Source organism: Labrus mixtus, chromosome 14, assembly GCF_963584025.1.
Source record: "Labrus mixtus chromosome 14, fLabMix1.1, whole genome shotgun sequence".
In the NCBI taxonomy this organism is placed as follows: Eukaryota; Metazoa; Chordata; class Actinopteri; order Labriformes; family Labridae; genus Labrus; species Labrus mixtus.
This window is the reverse complement of record NC_083625.1, coordinates 3,364,657-3,383,357: the sequence shown is the minus strand read 5'-3', so window position 1 is coordinate 3,383,357 and position 18,701 is coordinate 3,364,657. Positions and strand designations below refer to the sequence as shown.

At 42.6% G+C, this 18,701-nt stretch overlaps 1 protein-coding gene across 1 annotated transcript in view; it reads left to right on the top strand.

The window, feature by feature from the left end:
• LOC132988713 (unconventional myosin-VIIa-like) overlaps positions 1 to 18,701 on the top strand; it is a gene marked incomplete at its 3' end in the record, with an annotated part of 47,956 nt that overhangs the window by 5,623 nt on the left and 23,632 nt on the right. Inside the window, exons 3-17 of the mRNA XM_061056285.1 lie at positions 3,868 to 3,936; positions 6,979 to 7,092; positions 7,607 to 7,759; positions 9,286 to 9,470; positions 10,787 to 10,908; positions 12,191 to 12,333; positions 13,248 to 13,361; positions 14,214 to 14,367; positions 14,840 to 14,916; positions 15,131 to 15,250; positions 15,426 to 15,568; positions 15,701 to 15,911; positions 16,109 to 16,244; positions 17,554 to 17,660; positions 17,857 to 17,898. Coding sequence (XP_060912268.1) covers positions 3,919 to 3,936; positions 6,979 to 7,092; positions 7,607 to 7,759; positions 9,286 to 9,470; positions 10,787 to 10,908; positions 12,191 to 12,333; positions 13,248 to 13,361; positions 14,214 to 14,367; positions 14,840 to 14,916; positions 15,131 to 15,250; positions 15,426 to 15,568; positions 15,701 to 15,911; positions 16,109 to 16,244; positions 17,554 to 17,660; positions 17,857 to 17,898 — 1,839 coding nt within the window. The remainder of the gene's footprint in view (positions 1 to 3,867; positions 3,937 to 6,978; positions 7,093 to 7,606; positions 7,760 to 9,285; positions 9,471 to 10,786; positions 10,909 to 12,190; positions 12,334 to 13,247; positions 13,362 to 14,213; positions 14,368 to 14,839; positions 14,917 to 15,130; positions 15,251 to 15,425; positions 15,569 to 15,700; positions 15,912 to 16,108; positions 16,245 to 17,553; positions 17,661 to 17,856; positions 17,899 to 18,701) is intronic.

Sequence of the window (18,701 nt, the reverse complement as noted above, 5' to 3'; positions counted from 1 at the left end):
AATAACGTTAAGTCTCTTCATGACCATTCCCATCAGCCATTAAGTTAGAACTTATGTTCCTGTGAGGAGAAATGGTAATCGTTGTGATTTGGCCAAAAAAAACTCTGAATGCATCGTCTTTATCTTCAGCTGCACTCTTTAGTACTTTTCAGCAAGTAGCTGAAGATAGCATGCTAATGCTAATCAAGCTAAAGTAGCGGTCTTTGAAGGACCCAGTCTTCATAGCCAGCTTAGACCACTCGATATGAAAACAGACAGTTTGGTCGACAGAGGTTTTCCCTGTTCCCGCCCTGAGCCTTTGGTTTCTAAGCGCTGCTGCCCCTGTTGCTTAGCAACCTCGACAACAGCACCAGAACTAGCTATCGTAAGCTGACCTTTCATTTTAAATATAATCAGAAGTTTCAAGACCCCCTTTTTTGTGTTTCAACATTAGTATTGATAGCTGTTAGATTGAGATGAAACCAATTACATAACTTTTACAATAGTATGACTCGGCCGCTTCAGAGTCCTTCAGATAATTTTTTTGTGCTACGATGGATGCACATGATGGATCCTTCGTCGGCCGGGGAAAGAAAGAAACATTTGTCTGCCGCATTTGAAGGAGCCTTTGAATTGGGACAGCCTTCAACGTGTTGCTGTGACGTAATCGGTCATGGAGATCATCCATCTCCTGAGGACATGGCTATCAATTATACCTGCTAAATAATAAGCCTGTTAGCAATTAGCTCGAAATAAAAACCTCACACGAGTGCTCATCAGATTTTATACTTCTATAGGTCCAGAAGGTTTCCTATCACCGCTTTAGATCTGCACCAAACTGAGACCAAGACGTTTAGCCATCATGTCCTGAGGGGGCGATTCTAGAGTCTGTCGGGGGGCCTGAGGAAAATTTAATTGGGGGCCCCTCCAACCAGCGTTCATCACTTCTTCCTCTTCCTCAAAAAAAACCAGCATCTGATGCTCATCAGGGCATGGAGAGGGAGTGCTGTCAGATGGGGCCACCTTAGGGAGGTTTCCGACTGTCATTGCAAAATTTGCACATTTTGAGGCCACTGCTGTGGTTTAAAGTTTGTCAGCTCTTGGGGACCCTCTACTGTCCTGGGGCCCCCGAGCAGGACAAGCAGCGCCTCTGCATGTCCTCTGTTTCATCCTCGACACCCAGAAGTGATAAAACCTGCGTCGTTATGGAAACGTGTGTTCACACATCATGTGACGCTGCTACACACGAGGCTGAAAAGTTACATTATATCCTCCACCAGGGATTATAAAGAGACCTTCCTGTTACACAATCATATTCCTGTGCTTCTGCAGAGAGAGGTTGTTTAAAGTTTAATATGTGGTCCGGTAATGTCGGCCAAAATATTCATTATGTAAACGTTGTTACCGAACAGTCACCCAGAGTCAAGACTTGATTCTTTGTTTGGAGCTACATTAGCTGGTTTGTAATCTTCCTGGGGTCACTAATCGATGCACATTAAGACTGAACGGACACATTTGAAGGCAAAAAAAATGAAAATATGAACACCAGACAATAAGTGAAATGGCTCATGACAATGTGATGCTGATGTGCCAAACGATTCAGAATTTCCTTATTTGTGAAACTTTTACTAAAAGTATCACTTCACAAGATGCTCAATGTTCATTTTCATACAAGCGGCTGCTCTTCTGATATAACGATAGACTAAAACAACGACTTTCTTCTTGTAAATGTGTGACTTTAATCTCAAAATGTCAGATTTTTTCCCCCTTAATGTGTCCCAAATACTCCTTTGTACATTTTAATTTCAGTTAGTCCAGTTTTACCGTTCCTCTGCAGGAGGAATACGGAAGCCCTAAGAGGACATGCAGCCATACTTCTTTGCCCTCAGCTTTCCTGTGATGACGACTAAATGTTTGTTTTCTAGAGATCTCGACTTATTTAACTCGTTATCTTTGGATAACAATGCTGGTTTTCCCAACATCCAAAATCTACCTGTTACAGCATGAAAATCATCGTTGTTATCCCGAGATAAATTAGTAAAGATCTCCAGAAAACAACCAAACTGTAAAATCCAATGTATGGATGTATGTCCTGTTAGGGCTTCCGTACAAGAAACCCAAACACTGCAACTTAACCTTTCATGCAAAGTGCTTAACAATCCAAGTCTGGCACAAAGTAACATTTAACAACAAATTAAAATATCAATATTTGAACAAAAGGATCGCATTCAAACTGTTATTATATGAATTTTTGCACCATAAGGGGAAAATTACAAAAAGTAAATTAAAGCACAAAGCTGTTAGGTCTGTGTTTGGACAGTTTCCAGATTGACCCCCTGTGGTTACGGTTAAGACGCTCCGTCTCGGTGTTAGCTGAACATTTTGTGATTTGCTGCATGCAGATGAACCTGCCTAAAAAAATTAGCTTTGTGCTGTAGTCCTGTTTGTTTACCGCTCCTGAAGACTCTTTCACGCCTTAAAGAGACAGAGTTCACAGCGTGGCACATGCGACTCGATGTTAATCCACTTATTGGACCACTAATGGATCATTAATACACTAACACCCCCCCCTCCCTCTGTGCCCTGGGTTATCTTCATCACTCATGCAGTCCCATGTTTGTTTAGCCCCTGGAGCTAATCACGGTACAACAGATTTGTATTTTTGAAAATAAATTAGCAGGAAAAAGGTCATTTCTGTCCAAGTTTCACTTCTGAATAATTATTTTCTTACTTATTTAACGGATACATATCTTATAATTACGTTTTCTTTTTTCTTTTTTTTAAATGAATCCTTATGGCCAGCTGTTCCTTTAGGGTAGTTTACATACTTTTGCACATACTTCTTCAAATTAGGAACAATCAATCCTCCTTCCTCTTGTGAAAAACTCTACACAACTGTTTGTAAAGCATTAAAAACTGAGTTTAACTTTAGTTTTCTCCATTCAAACTTTAACACTCATGACTCCATTTATTTGGCAACCTTTATGAAGCGCAAAATTTCCAGTAAGAATTCTACTTCCCTTCACAAAGTTACCTGGACACGGAGAGGTCAGAGCAGCGTGTTCATTACATCGTCATTGTGAACGAGGAAATGGAGAACCGACTCAGAGGGGGAGAAAATGATTCAGCAGTCACAACTGCAACAACTATGGCTTGTACTTAAGCGGCGGGATTAGCCCCAGGAATCCAAGTAAGCCTATAACAGCCCCCAGCAGACCCTGTAACCCCCCTCTAACCCCCCTACCTCTTCTTCACTGGACCTGCTGAGCCACACGGCTGATGTCTCTGCTCCTGCTCTGAAATGTTTAATATGATCAAACAAGGTTTTTAGGGAGGAAAATGTCCGACTGTCCATTGTAGACACACAGACAGAAAGCTCATCTTTATGTGTATTATGGATTATTTGTTCCTCTACTTGTTTACATTATTGATTTATCATAAGTCCCTTAATCAATTCTTTTTTCAGAGTTTGATTACATCCACACCAATTTCGGCCGCTCCCCCTCTGAGGGGCTTTTTTAAGCTGCTTTGAGTTCCTTGTTTGGGTTTTCGGTCTCAAAAGTCCGTCGTGATTGACCTCATTTTCCACATAAATGTTCTAAAAACCCACTGCTGACTACCTGCCAGGCATCAAACACCAGACCGACAAAATGAGTGACGAGCGACAACATGTAATAGAGTTTTTAAAATTACCTAAAGAGTCGACCTTTTCTCTCAGAGGTCGGCGCAAACTTAAAAAAAAAAAAAACATGCCAAAAGGACACAAGGGTTCGTCAGGTTGAATCTGAATTATGCCGATGATGTTTTGTACTTCCTGTGGAAATACTCTTTTTGACATGTTTTGTTCTTTCAGTTTAACCATATCTGTGATTTGTCTCCCCCGTCCAGAGCCCACACATGGTGTCTTCTGATGTCCTGGTATCGACCTGAGGCTGAACCATGGTCATTCTGCAGCAGGTAGGACTCATGTCTGTTTTTAATGATCTACAATCTCCCTCTTTTTTTGCTCGACCAGACTTACTGAGTTGTAATAAGGACCTACACTTGATCATTATAAACATGATGACATACAAAAGATGTGGCTGAAGCTACAGTCATTCTCCCCGTCGGCTGAAGACTTTAAAATAGACTATCAGCATTGTTTGTGTCCTGCAGTGTTCAGCTACATGGGGAGGGGGATTTCCTTTGGGCTTGATTTGCCTTTATTTAGACAGGACAGTGGATAGAGTGGGAAACCGGAGAGAGAGAGAGAGAGAGAGAGTGGGGAATGACATAAAGGAAGGGACCCACAGTTTGAACAGCTGATTACAGGACACAACCTCTGTTCATGAGGCGCAAAACGAAACCACTTGGCCAACTACGTCCCTAGTCGTACGTTTACAGCACAATGTGGTCAGCTGGAGCTGAAGGCAGCAGAGAACAGGCCCTCACACCTCTGCACATGTTGGGGTGTTCTGCAGCACATCGTCTTTATCAGACGCAGAACAGTGACAATATGCAGCCTCATAAACGATAATAAACAGCAGAGTAATGTACGAGGTTTGAGTATGAGCCGTTATGAGAGGGCAAGATGTCACTTTTTCTTTTCCTCTTATTGATGACCTTTGTTATTTGCTCTTCAGGCTGTGACCCCTAACCCCCCCCCCCCCCCCCCCACTGAAAGATGACACTTCTCATGAAGGAGCCCTCTTAGATCCCAGATAAGCAGAAAGCAATTATATAATATCAGAACAAGATTAGATGGAAGTCGATAAATAAATAGGATTCTTGCACAAGTAAACAGAATGGATTAATTATGAAGCAACATTAACATGTAAAGCATGAATACAAACGTAGAAATATGATGTTCTTAAGTTCTGTGTTTTATTCGTTTTTCACTTGTGGATAAAGGATTTTCACATTTTGAGCCTTTACCTTAAAACCACAGAATCTGATTTGTGAGGCTCAAAGCATTAAAAAAACTACATAAGGAAGTCGAACAGCAACATATTCATGACCGTTTACTTCCTGTATTCTCACACTTTGTCTCTCTGAACTCTTCTCTGCGGTTTAATGAGAATGTATTGTTGTTGATATCTAAAGAGCATTTTGAAGCCCCCGCACATTACTGTAAGTTTGTGCAGAGGAAGTAGTCTCCTCACTCATTCAGGAGCTGATCCCCCCTTTTCTCTCCCCCAAAGTCCTGCAGACCATGACTCAGATAAACTTCAATCTCGGCTCTCGAGCCTCGGCTATGAATCTCATTCATTTGATGTTGTCACACATGCAGCTCACCTTAAAGACGTCGAGTTGTCAGTGTGAATGCAAAGGGCGACATTTTTCACTGTGACCCCGACTTCAGTACCATGAGATTACAAAAAAGTCAGAGCACGATGTTAGCTTGAAATGTTTGTAGAGAAACCTTGTGAGATAAGTGATAATGTTTCACCAATCCCATGACATATCTCAATAACAACAAGGTTTTCTCCATTGTATCATATATAACTTATTTGTAGCATTTTAATAGATGTTATAAAAAGGGGCGTGTCCAGGGGTGGCATGGGGCCCCTGAAATCTAGTTGGCAAACCCCAAGTGCCAACCCAAAAATCCTAAACAATGATTGGCTTTTTGCCTTGTCAGAGGCGGGACTTAGGTTGAAATCAAGTACGTTGACTTTCCTACAACTCTACAATTCACTTAGCAGACGCTTTTCTCCAAAGCGACGTACATCAGAGAGTAAGAACAACACAAGCAAGGATCTAGAAAAAAGGGAACAATGTCAGTAAGAGCAAACGATCAGCTTTGAGTCCGATTGGACACACAGGTGCTGACAGGAAGTGACCAGAGGCAAAGCACAACATTGAGGGCAGTTCTTGAGAGCTCTAATCAGTATAGAAACCATCTTATAAGTCGTGGTTATCAAACAAAAACCATCGTCATTACCATCATCATCATCAATAATATGGAGACCATCATCATTAAGTTAGTAGGTATTCATGAAAGAGCTGGGTCTTTAGCTTTTTCTTAAAGGTGCAGAGGGACTCTGCAGATCACATGGAGTTTGGAAGTTCATTCCACCACCGGGGGGCGACAGAGGAGAAGAGTCTAGTCAGCGTCTTAGGACCCTGTTGTGAAGGTTGGATCAGACACCTTTCATTGGCAGATCGTAGTGGGGGGAGGGAGTGTAGACCTGGAGGAGAGAGTTAAAGTACGGAGGAGACGTTTTTGTTGCTGTTTTGTAAGCGAGCAGCAGAGTTTTAAATTTGATGCGAGCAGTAACTGGGAGCCAGTGTAGGGAGATGAACAGCGGAGTGACATGTGCTCTTTTAGGAAGGTTGAAGACGAGTCGTGCTGCGGCATTTTGTTTCATCTGCAGGGGTTTGATTTGACTTTTGTCTTTTATGAGTTCCTACAGACTTAAGAAGACCTTTACGTTGCTGCTCTGTTCTGTCACTTTTTAAAGTTAAGAAATGATACAGGACAAGCGAATTATTTGTTTGTTTGTGCACACAGTCATCATGCCAACCCTGCTTAAGTCTGAGCCCCTTTTGGGCGACCCCAGTTGAAAAAGTCTGGACACGCCCCCCTGGTTATATCGTACTGAATGTAGTCCTCCTCACTTACGTGTTAAATACCCAAACAACAGCGAGCTCTGAGGTCAGGGGTTATATCATGCTGCCTAATACTGGGCTGAGGGGGGGGGTCCAATTTAAGCCTTTTTCAGACTTAATCCTCCCATTCAGAGAGTTGGCAGTGGTAAAAGTAGGTGAACACTGGGTGTGTAACTCAACTTTGATATTCCCCAGTTATTCTCTTCTTACTAAGCTGAGTCAATACTCGCAAAATATACAAGTGCTTTATGATGAATGATGAATTAAAGGTCATTTATTATGCAAAACTTTGGGACCTGGAGTCGATTTCCATGTTTCAGTTTCTCATTTAATCTCAAGCACATCGTCTTTAATTGATCATTTATTGAATATCCAGATATTAACTGTGGCTGTGTTTTTTAAATTCAGGGGGACTATGTGTGGCTGGACCTTAAAACGGGCCGGGAGTTTGACGTCCCCGTGGGAGCCGTGGTCAAACTCTGTGACTCCGGACAGATCCAGGTTCTGGACGATGAAGGAACGGTGAGTCAAGAGCACAACGACGAGAACACAGATTCTCTAACTGGGTCGGAAAAATGTACCTTCTCGGTTTGATTGTACTGTTGAAAAACATGATTTGGTGATCTTTGAGATGAGTTCAAGCCTCAGTAAAATCATTCAAACTTTATTTTATATATATATTTATTTGGCCTTTATTGGAGAGACAGGATACTGGGTAGATTCATGAGATTGGGAATTACATGCAGAAAAGGAGCCACAGGTCGGAATCAAACCCAGGCCACCCGCTTTCAAGGACTTTATCCTCTGTACAATGGGCACTCACACTGACCACTAGGCTACCAGGGAGGACCCTTAGCAAAAATTCAGAATAAAAGCTCAACAGAAACAGTTTTGAAATGCAAAAATAATGGAATTAAAAATGTGATCAATCATGATTAACTATTGAAATTCATGAATTAATCGCGATATTAATCGTTTGAAATCTAATCCACTCTCCCTTCTTCACCCCCCCCCCCCCCCCCCCCCCCTCACACAGGACCACTCCATTTCCCCTCAGTATGCCACCAACATCAAGCCCATGCACCCCACCTCCATCCAGGGGGTGGAGGACATGATCCGTCTGGGCGACCTCAACGAAGCCGGCATCCTCCGCAACCTGCTGATCCGCTACAATGAACGCGTCATCTATGTAAGTTTTACGCCTTTATTGTAGAGACAGGAGAGTGGATAGAGGCGGAAATCAGGGAGAGGGAGACAGAGAGAGGGAGGGAGGTCACCGGTACCCCATTTTAAACCAATCTGAAAGTTAAAACGAGAGCAAAAAAACCAAAGAGAGCTAGCCAAAGTCAGAGGAGGCTCATTGGAAGAGGAAGGTTTTTAAGCCTTCTCAGAGTCTTAAGAATAGAGACGTGTAGTTAACCTGACAGTACAGCGAAGAACCACAGCAGGTGCAGAGCTTTTTTCATCTGTCTTTGTTTACATGGAGAAAAGAAGGACAACAGGCCGCGGCTTCATTAAGTTCTTAATCAGGTTAAGCTGTTTACATCGACCTTCTACGATGTGAATTTGAGCAGACTATAAACAACACCATCACCTTCGATCTGTAGAGGAAACAAACAGATTCCTGCAGAGGACAGTGGGGACCTTAACTTGTTATTGAGACCTGTGTTTTTTATATTAAGAGCCAAAACGATCACCTGATTATTTTATCTACATAAAAACGATCCACAGTTATTTGACTTTCAAATGGTTGAGATTTTTTTTCTTTACTTAAACTCATTTGATTTGGTTTCCATGACTTTATGAGGAAAAGAACAAGATTCCACTTTGAGTTTTCATTGAGGCCAAACTAATAACCGTGTTTAAAATTAAAATTAGCAGTAGATACTGACTCTGTGCAGCATCAGTTTGTGCTCTGTATTGGAGCTGAGGTCAATTTCATCAATCAAATATGGACTTCATATCAGACAACACAAGACATTTTCTGTTTAAATCTTTTTTGTTGGGGAAGCAGTCCTCAATTCAAAATTACTGGTCACATATTCTCCTCCTCTTCAACAAGTTTAAATAAGTCTCAGAGCTCCCCAAAAACATGTGTGTGAAGTTTCTTGTTTTAAATCCACTCTGATCCTGTATTTGATCATGTCTATAACCCCCTTTATTTCAGCCCTGCTCAGAACAGGCTGTTTCTGTGTCTGTACCTTTAAATATGTAAATGAGCTGTGTTTGACCACGCCCCCCCTCTGGAAGGGCTCGGGTGTACTCGGTGCTTTCTGGCTCCATGTCCTATTGTTTACGGTGAGAAGCAGACTCAGAGGGCAGAACAAACACCTAGCTGTGGGAGTGTCACCCACCTGGGGGAGGGGCTACTGCCCTTTGTGATGTCATGAAGGGAAAATCTCCAAACGGCCTGTTTGAGCACACATTTTCTGAAAAGTGGAGCAGGTTAAAGACGGAGAGGATGGACTTTTCTCATAAATTGTGGCTTTGTAGACGGACTAGGGACACGTATTAGTGTTAGAGAAACATGGTGAAGTGTATTTTGCATCATATGTGACCTTTTAAGAAAACAAAAAGTAAAGAGACAAGTTGACCATCAAGTTATTGAAACTGATCAGACACTCAATATATCACCCCCAATGGACCCCGATGTCATAACTAATGATTGACTGATGAATTGCTCATTGAAACTCTTTTGTTAACTTGTCCCTGCAGACGTACACGGGCTCAATCCTGGTCGCTGTCAATCCCTACCAGCTGCTGCCCATCTACACTGCAGACCACATCCGCCTCTACACCAATAAGAAGATAGGCGAGATGCCGCCGCACATATTCGCCATCGCGGACAACTGTTACTTCAACATGCAGCGGAACAACAAAGACCAGTGCTGCATCATCAGGTACGTGTCGACGTCCAATCAAACGTGATCACATTTATTAACAAGAGTACACAGACGACTGTCGGGCGGTGACAGTTGAGAAACCCTGGTGCAGAGAATTCAGATTCAGCGTGTGTCTGATCGATGTTTCCCACTGATTCTCAAACTAAAAATAAACACAGACCAATGAATATTAAATGAGAAAGACTGTGTACATTGGAGGATCATCAATGCAGATTACACCTCTTCATTACCTTCCTGAAAAGAATTCAAATGTTGGTAATAAGATGAACGTTTAACCCATTATGAGTTTTGATGTTCCTGCTATACTTTCCATCCACAGAGCACTTTGTTGGATGCAACATTGGGATTTGTAGTTTTTATTTTCATCTTTTTCTTCTCCTTTGGTGGCGACATGAGTAATGCAGTAGTTGCTGGTGTGGCTGTGTTGACTGTGGTTGTTTTTTTGCGATTTCCCTCAACTTAAAGGCTTTATATTCGATTTTTCACACTTAAATGTAGAAATCAAGTATCTCCTCTGAAAATAACTCTGTGAGTCATGACTGTCTACAATGGGTGTAACACCCGAGTCCCACTGTCTGTGATGTTTTCAGAGTTTTCAGAGTCCTATCTTCACTTTATTTACATCGCCCGGACAGCCGGCTGACTCCTCCCCTCGTGTATAAAAGTTGTTTAATTGAGGGACTAGAGAAAAGAAGAATAACATACTGTACTCACTGCTTAACTGTGTTTCTAGATCACGCTCATTTCAGGTAAATTTACATGCAGTGTGAAGATACGAGCATAATAAAGATCGCTAGCATTAGCATGCTAACACAACAATGCAGCGCGAGTTGTTTTGGTTTCATGCTGGTGCTCAAGGGCGACATCTGCTGGATCAAAAGATCGCATATAAAGCCTTTAATATCTCATTTTGTCAGACTTTTTTTGTACTTGTATGGTGTTACAAATGTTATTGTTTGTAGTCAATTATTTTTGTTTTTTTAAGCTATAGAAGCCCCTTAACTGGAATAACTCAGGACTGTGATGACAGAGTTTCTGAAGTTTATACCTTATAAACATTAACCCCGCCCACAAACCCCTGACATACACTGTTCTTTCTTGTCGACCAGAAAGGAGTCGATGTTACTCATTAACCTTTTTTTTTTTCTGGGCCAGAGCCAGTTCTTTGTCTGTCCAAACACAAAGAACTGGTGCTAGATTAAACACTGGATCCAGTACCTGACCAGCCCTGGAACTGGGTTGTTTGAAAAAGGGGGTAAAAGAGACGGCGTGTTGTAAGATGGTGTAACAGTCTGCTCTGTGTGTGTGAACAGCGGAGAGTCTGGAGCGGGGAAGACGGAGAGCACAAAGCTGATCCTGCAGTTTCTGGCAGCCATCAGTGGTCAGCACTCCTGGATAGAGCAGCAGGTCCTGGAGGCCACGCCCATCCTGGAAGGTCAGACAGCCGCAGTGTTTTCATACTGCACCAAAAGTCACCACTAATGCACTGAGAAAATCCTGTGGGGGGGAAAAACACATGAAACACGAACACATCAGTAGATTGAGGTTAAACAATTTGTGTAATATTTTGTTCACAGTGTAATTTTCCTAAAAGGGCCATTCTTGTGTTTTTAAACCTGGGTTCTGTTTTTACATATTTTTGATCCTGTTTATGATGTTGTCATAAACCTACAACAACAAACTGAGCATGTCAGTGACAGATCTGCAGTGTCCCACCCTTAACCTACTCGCTCAACCACTCTCAAAACTATTCATCCTTTTTTTTCATTTTGGACCCAAAATATGAAAAAGTCTGGCTGAGGTACAGAAATAGTTTGAGTATCCTTTCATGACTTTGTCCTCTCGGTTGTCAAAGTACTCTGATTTCAGAGTTCACTCATTAAAATTGAGCTTGTAATGATCAATCGGTAGAAGTAATATCAAACGATCAAACAATGAAAGAGCAGGACGAGTTTGTTCGGTTTTCATGAAAGCGTGGATGTTCAAAAAAAAAATATTCTAAATTGTTTCCGAGCTAAAGAATAAACTTTGAGCCTAACGGCCTGTGTGCATCTAGCAGAAAAGTGCTGCGTGGATGAAGCGTTTGTTCACTGTGAATAAAAGCGTTGCACATGCGTCTTGTCTCTATGACAACAGTCTCTTGCATGACCGACACGGCTCTGTTGCTTTTTACTCTTTTAAATGTGAGATTATTGTATTTTTTCCTAAAATATGAGCTTCAAGGATGCTTTCCCTCCTACTCTGTCTGGATGACAGATCTTAATAATAACGACGACCCCGCTATCAGACACAGAGCGAGGAGGATGTGGGTACACAACACGAGCCACAGGATACAAAAATCATTATATATCATCATATAGTTTGAAGTACAGAGTGTTGGTGACGTCCAGCGTCCTTCTGAAAAGTTGAAAGACTTTCAGGCTCAGAAAGCCTGCTGCTGCAACCGCTCCCTCTCCACATTGGGAACAATTGAAAAATGAATCCGGCCCTCAGAAAAGAACACCAGGCAGACACAGGCCCCTTAGAGGTCTAAACTAACTCCTGAAACATCAGGTCAGCGTAGTTAAGTCGTGTCAGTCACTTTATACATTAAAGCTACATCACCGATCGTCAGACTCCACTGTTACCCAGCTCTGTCTCTGCTTCTGTTCTTCTGTCCATCACCTCTGTGTGTGTGTGTGTGTGTGTGTGTGTGTGTGTCTTCTCGATGCTTTCAGCCTTTGGAAACGCCAAGACGATCCGCAACGACAACTCCAGCCGCTTCGGGAAGTATATAGATATCCACTTCAACAGACGAGGGGCCATCGAAGGAGCCAAAATCGAGCAGTACCTGCTGGAAAAGTCCCGCGTGTGTCGACAGGTGAGACACTGGATCATCGATCACACTGCAAAGACAAGAATCTTACCCGACTGTATTTAAACATCTCGTTCCACTTATTATGAGCCCACGTTAAGATTTTAGTTTTTACAGTGCGCACAGCTCAGCCAAGAAGAAACACATCTTTATTCTCAACTAAAGGCAGGGTTGGTCATTTTAGAAAACTAGCATGATTTTGAAAGCAGCATTCCCTCAGTGCTGCGTCTGCACCCGACCCCTCCCCTCTGTGCTCCCTCTAAAGCCACGCCCCCTCACTTACATGCACAAGCACCGTCGCTCCAGAAGCGGACCTCAGCTCATGCTTTGAGTGGAGGCTCGTGCATGCAGGGGGTAGAAAGCGAGCAGGGAGACAGGGAGGCGTCTGATTGGTTCATCAGATTGGTACCTCGTGGCAGACATTGGTGGAAGTTTTTACAGGATTACAAACTGAAACAGAAGTCGGATTTTCTTCGTTCTTTTTTCAGAGAACATGAGTTATCAATTTCTGTCAGGACCCAATTTACACCAAAATCTTAAAAAGTATATCTGGAGAAAAATTACCAACCCTGACTTTAAACAAACAAAAGTAGTGGGGTTAGTGCATGCGCCCCATGTACAGCGGATACAGTCATCTAAGCGGGTGGCCCGGGTTCGAGTCTGACCTGTGGCTCCTTTCATGTCATTCCCCGATTCTCTCTCTCTCCCTGATTTTCAGTTCTGTGGTATGGAGACTTAAGATATAACAGGTTTACAATACTCAGCAAATGTTTTGGTCATTTCATGGATATATTTGGAATTAACAACAAACATAGATGATCACCCGGCCTCTCTTTAAAAGCATTTGTTTGACTTTAATGACCCGGATGTTCCTCTCTATGTATGTAAACATAGTTTTCCCTCCTCCTGTTCTCCTCCAGGCTCCCGATGAGAGGAACTACCATGTGTTTTACTGCATGCTGAGGGGGATGGCTCCAGAAATGAAGTCCAAGCTGGGCCTGGGTCTCGCCACAGACTACTCCTACCTCACCATGGTAACCGCCCCACGATCAGCTGATCGCCCGCGTAGGAATACCGATGGGGAGAGAGAGAGAGAGAGAGAGAGAGAGAGAGAGAGAGAGGGAGGGAGTGGTGAAGTTGAATGAAGAGTAATGAATGAATGTGTCACAGACTTACACTGAGCTGCATTTAGAGCCGCTCGGAAATCCAACCCGGTGACAGAGAGCGGTAATGGGCTTAAAGAGGAACGTGATAGAAAACGGAAATGTACTCTTCAATTGTCCTGTTTGCCTCGGCTGCTCTTATAGAGGCATCAGAGTTGGATTGAAACAGTTTTATTAATAAATCTGATTAAATTATTTTTACTTCTTTACTACTTTTTAAATCTAAAATGAAAGACATGTAAGCAGATTCTACAGGATGTCGATGTTTTAGCTCGGCTGTTTGAACGACTGATTCCCAGATATGACTCATAGATGTTTCTATTTTTAATCCAAAATGTTGTGTTTTGTAAATTGTACTTTGTCTCTCTCTTTCGTCTGTAACTTTGTGTTTCTGCTGCTGCCTGTCTTGGCCAGGTCTCCCTTGAAAAAGAGGTTTTTAATCTCAATGGGACCAACCTGGTTCAATAAAGGTTAAATAAATACATTTAAAAAAAATTGCTAAACTAGTATTTTCATCTAAAGCTTTTGATGTCAGGTAATTCTGAGACCCAAAAACAGAGACAGGTGGATGTAGTTTGAATTAATTTATTGAATGGTACTTGAGGTGAAGGCAGAGATGTTTCGAAGTTGAAGTGGTGGTGGCTCAAAATGACCTAAACAATAAATCCGCCTCTCCACTATCCTACAAAGAGAACTCAACGTCGCGTTTCTCTTTCCTTCCAGGGGAGATGCACACAGTGTGACGGGCGCGACGACCTGAGCGATTACTCCAGCATCACCGCGGCCATGAAGGTCCTCATGTTCACTGAGACGGAGAACTGGGAGATCTCCAAGCTGCTGGCGGCCATCCTGCACATGGGAAACCTGCGCTTCGAGGGTATGATGAACCAACACTGCTCCTGTAATAAGGAGTGACAGGAGTGATGTGACAGGAGTTTTTAGAGAGTATTTTTTAACACCACTCTTTTAACCGCTTATAACAATTATTTATGACCTATGTATCATGCTTTTAATAGAGCCACTTGTATGTGTGTGTTTCTGTTGTTGTTTTTCTGTCTAGCTGTATGCGCACTCATGCTCTTTTACACAAATGAAGTTCCTAACGGATAAATAAAGTTATTTGAATTTGAATTTGAATTTGAGAGAGTATGGTTAGAGGTGTGTTTCATGATATTTAGAAGTTCCTCTAAAGCTGTTTTTACACGAAGCTCACCTCTTTAAACATCATTTTTAAGGACTTTTGTGCAGATGTTATTTGGGATAAAATAGTGAATGAACTTTAGATATAACGCTTATTACTGATTTCAGTATTTGAGGAAAAAAACGATGATCCTGTTTGCTTTCTGCAGCTCGTACATTTGAAAACCTGGACGCCTGTGTGGTTGTGAGATCACCTGACCTGGTCACTGCTGCCTCACTCATGGAGGTGTGTTTGTTTGTTAGTCTGTTGATTTAAAAAAGAGCAAATTATTATGTAAAAAACAGCAACACTTCTTGAAGAAGTAATGCAACACAAACTGATTACAGGTTCATTTTAAAAGACAGATGGTGCATCGTTTTTTATTAAGAAAAATGAGGCACATCTTGCAGCTGTGTTTCCCATCACTGGTGTCATTAATTCTCCGTCTTCTTCCCTGCAGGTGGAGCCTAAAGACGTGATGGTGTGTTTGACCACACGGACCCTGATCACGCGTGGGGAAAGTGTCACTACGCCTCTCAGCGTGGAACAGGGCCTGGATGTCAGGGATGCTTTCGTCAAGGTACATCAGAATCATCTTTTAAATGAACTATTCAGCTACTCTTGATTGTTTGTGTAGGGCCTATAAAAAATCATTAATATTGATGGCAAAACTCGTGGCGTCCATACAGTATTTGTTGTGAGATATTTGAGCCTTGTGGGAATTCATGAACTGACTGTGGGGTTCATTTTTTCAGGGCATCTATGGACGGCTGTTTGTCTGGATCGTGGATAAGATCAATGCTGCCATTTACAGACCGCCGTCCTGTGAGAGCAGCATCGTGCGCAGGTCCATCGGGTTGCTGGACATCTTTGGTTTTGAGAACTTCATCCTGAACAGGTGATTCAACTAAAAAAACCATCATCATTTATTTGTTTAACAATCGTCAAAAAAATCAATTTTCAGCCTTCGGTCTGTACGTCCAACTCTCATCTTTCTGCTCTGATTCCCCCCCCCCCCCCTTCGCTTCAGTTTCGAGCAGCTGTGCATCAACTTCGCCAACGAGAACCTGCAGCAGTTCTTCGTCCGCCACGTCTTCAAACTGGAGCAGGAGGAGTACAACCTGGAGGACATCAGCTGGCAGCACATCGAGTTCACCGACAACCAGGACGCTCTGGACATGATCGCCAACAAACCCATGAACATCATCTCGCTCATCGACGAGGAGAGCAAGTTCCCTAAGGTACGAAATACAAGGGAGGTGACAACAAGCAGTCATAACTATCATTTAAATGAATAAAGTCTGTGTTCTTATTCAGATATATTGGCTAGTTTGTGCCTTTACTTTTGCTATTTTTACTTATTTTGGCTTTCAAAGTCAAATCTTTGGAGCTACAATTCATGATAGGAAGTGAACAGTACTTTCTTTGTTTTTATTAGGGGACTGATGCTACGATGCTGTACAAGCTCAACTCACAGCACAAGCTCAACTGCAACTACATCCCCCCTAAGAACAGCTACGAGACCCAGTTTGGTATCCAACACTTTGCTGGTGTGGTTCATTACGAGACCAGAGGTGGGTTCTGTTTTATCAGTCTCATTCGTTTTGTGTTTTAATTCCGTCCTGCAGGATTTCCAACTCAGCTCCTTTCTTGTTTGTGATGCTGATATTTCCACTCACACTCTCAAGAGAGGATTCTGGGAAACTAAAGGTCAGATGAGATGTGACGAGCATCCAAACCGCAGCTGACCTGAAAACCCCCAATCGTTACAAAACACTAACAGCATCATATCTGGTGGAGAATATAAAGGCATAGATATTATAGGCTTTATATGCGATTTTTTTGATCCAGCAGATGTCGCCCTTGAGCACCAGCATGAAACCAAAACAACTTGCGCTGCATTGTTGTGTTAGCATGCTAATGCTAGCGATCTTTATTATGCTCGTATCTTCACACTGCATGTAAATTTACCTGAAATGAGCGTGATCTAGAAACACAGTTAAGCAGTGAGTACAGTATGTTATTCTTCTTTTCTCTAGTCCCTCAATTAAACAACTTTTATACACGAGGGGAGGAGTCAGCTTCCGTCCCGGCGATGTAAACAAACTGAAGATAGGACTCTGAAAACTCTGAAAACATCACAGACAGTGGGACTCGGGTGTTACACCCATTGTAAACAGTCATGACTCACAGAGTTATTTTCAGAGGATATACTTGATTTATATTATATTTAAGTGTGAATCACATATAAAGACTCAGAGAAGATCAGTGGTTTTAAAAATCTGGCATTAGTTGGTGGTCAGCAAGACAATTCCTGGATCGAATCACCGTCAGACAGACTGTTTGCATTTTCTCCCTCTGCATGTGTATGTTCTTGTCAGGTACTCCGGCTTCCTCCCATAGTTCTCTGTTGGACCTATTTGGTTTTTTGTACCAGACTGTAAACATATTTATTTATGTTGTAAAAACGGCTTTGTTGCCTGTGGTGTGTATGTGACTTCCTGTGTTCCTGGAGCCAGCCTCTAGTGGACACTGGACGAACTGCAGGATTTTGCACTTCCGCATTGACTTCATTTTTCAAGACTGGAGGTTGCCGCTCGGGTGTGCCCCGCCTCTCACCCAATGACAGCTAGGATCACCTGTCATTGGGCAATCCAGCCCCCTTGCGACCCCAAAAAGGAAAAATCAGTCTAGATAATGGATGGATGTTTAACCAGCTCTTTGTGCAAATTATATGAACTATCATTTCCTGTTTTTTATTTAGATTCAAACAGGAAGTCAGCCAATAGCGCTCTATGATGATGTAACGGTGTTTAAACAAACTGGACCAGAACTTAAAAAATTAAAAGAACAGTTTTTTGTCCGTCTCTGAAACTCTCTCAGGATTCTTGGAGAAAAACCGAGACAGCCTCCACACGGACATCATCCAGCTCGTCCACTCGTCCAAGAACAAGTTCATCAAGCAGATCTTCCAGGCTGACGTTGCCATGGTGAGACAACAAAAAAACAACCTCTTAAACCACTAGATTTCTGCTTGCATGTTGACTTGTAATGTTGCCGTAATCATTCTCACCTGCTGATTTAAAAAGTTTGTTTCTGGTGACTCCCTCTAGCTAACTGCACGCCCCTCCTCTCACTGCGCTTTCTCTCTCTTCTGTTTCCTCTGTCTTTTTACAATCGCATCAGTTTCTGTGTGGCTATCAGCAGCCCAGCACTCCCACTCCCAAGGTAATCAACAGTCTCTAGCTACATGAGGTGATTCAAACCCTGTGTGTGTGTGTTCATGACCCTCCAAGTGGCCTTTTCTTAAGCTCTTCTTTTTACCCTACAGGTGTGCAGTGTCTTTATCGCAGAGACAGCAGGGAGAGTCTGTTGATTGATACCGTAAAACTTCAATTCATAGTCCAATCGCCTGTCGCTCACTGAGGTTTAAAGGTCACATATCCTCCTCCTCTTTTTCAGTGTAAAAAAGTCTCAGAGCTCCTCAAAACATGTGTGTGAAGTTTCTTGTTCTAAATCCACTCTGATCCTGTATTTGATCATGTCTATAAACCCCTCTATTTCAGCCCTGCTCAGAACAGGCTGTTTCTGTGTCTGTACCTTTAAATATGTAAATGAGCTGTGTCTGACCACACCCCCTCTCTGGAAGGGCTCGGGTGTCTCGAGCTTTCTCGCTCCATGTCCTATTGTTTACGGTGAGAAGGCAGACTCAGAGGGCAGAACAAACACCTAGCTGTGGGAGTGTCACCCACCTGGGGGAGGGGCTACTGCCCTTTGTGATGTCATGAAGGGAAAATCTCCAAACGGCCTGTTTGAGCACACATTTTCTGAAAAGTGGAGCAGGCAGAAGACGGCGAGGATGGACTTTTCTCATCATTGGGGGGTTTGTAGACGGACTAGAGACACATGTTAGAGTTAGAGAAACATGGTGAAGTTTATTTTTAATAATATGTGACCTTTAAATGTCGTCTTGAATCTTTGTGTCTTGCAGACTTGTGCAACACTAAATGCATCGGGGCGTCTAATTAAGA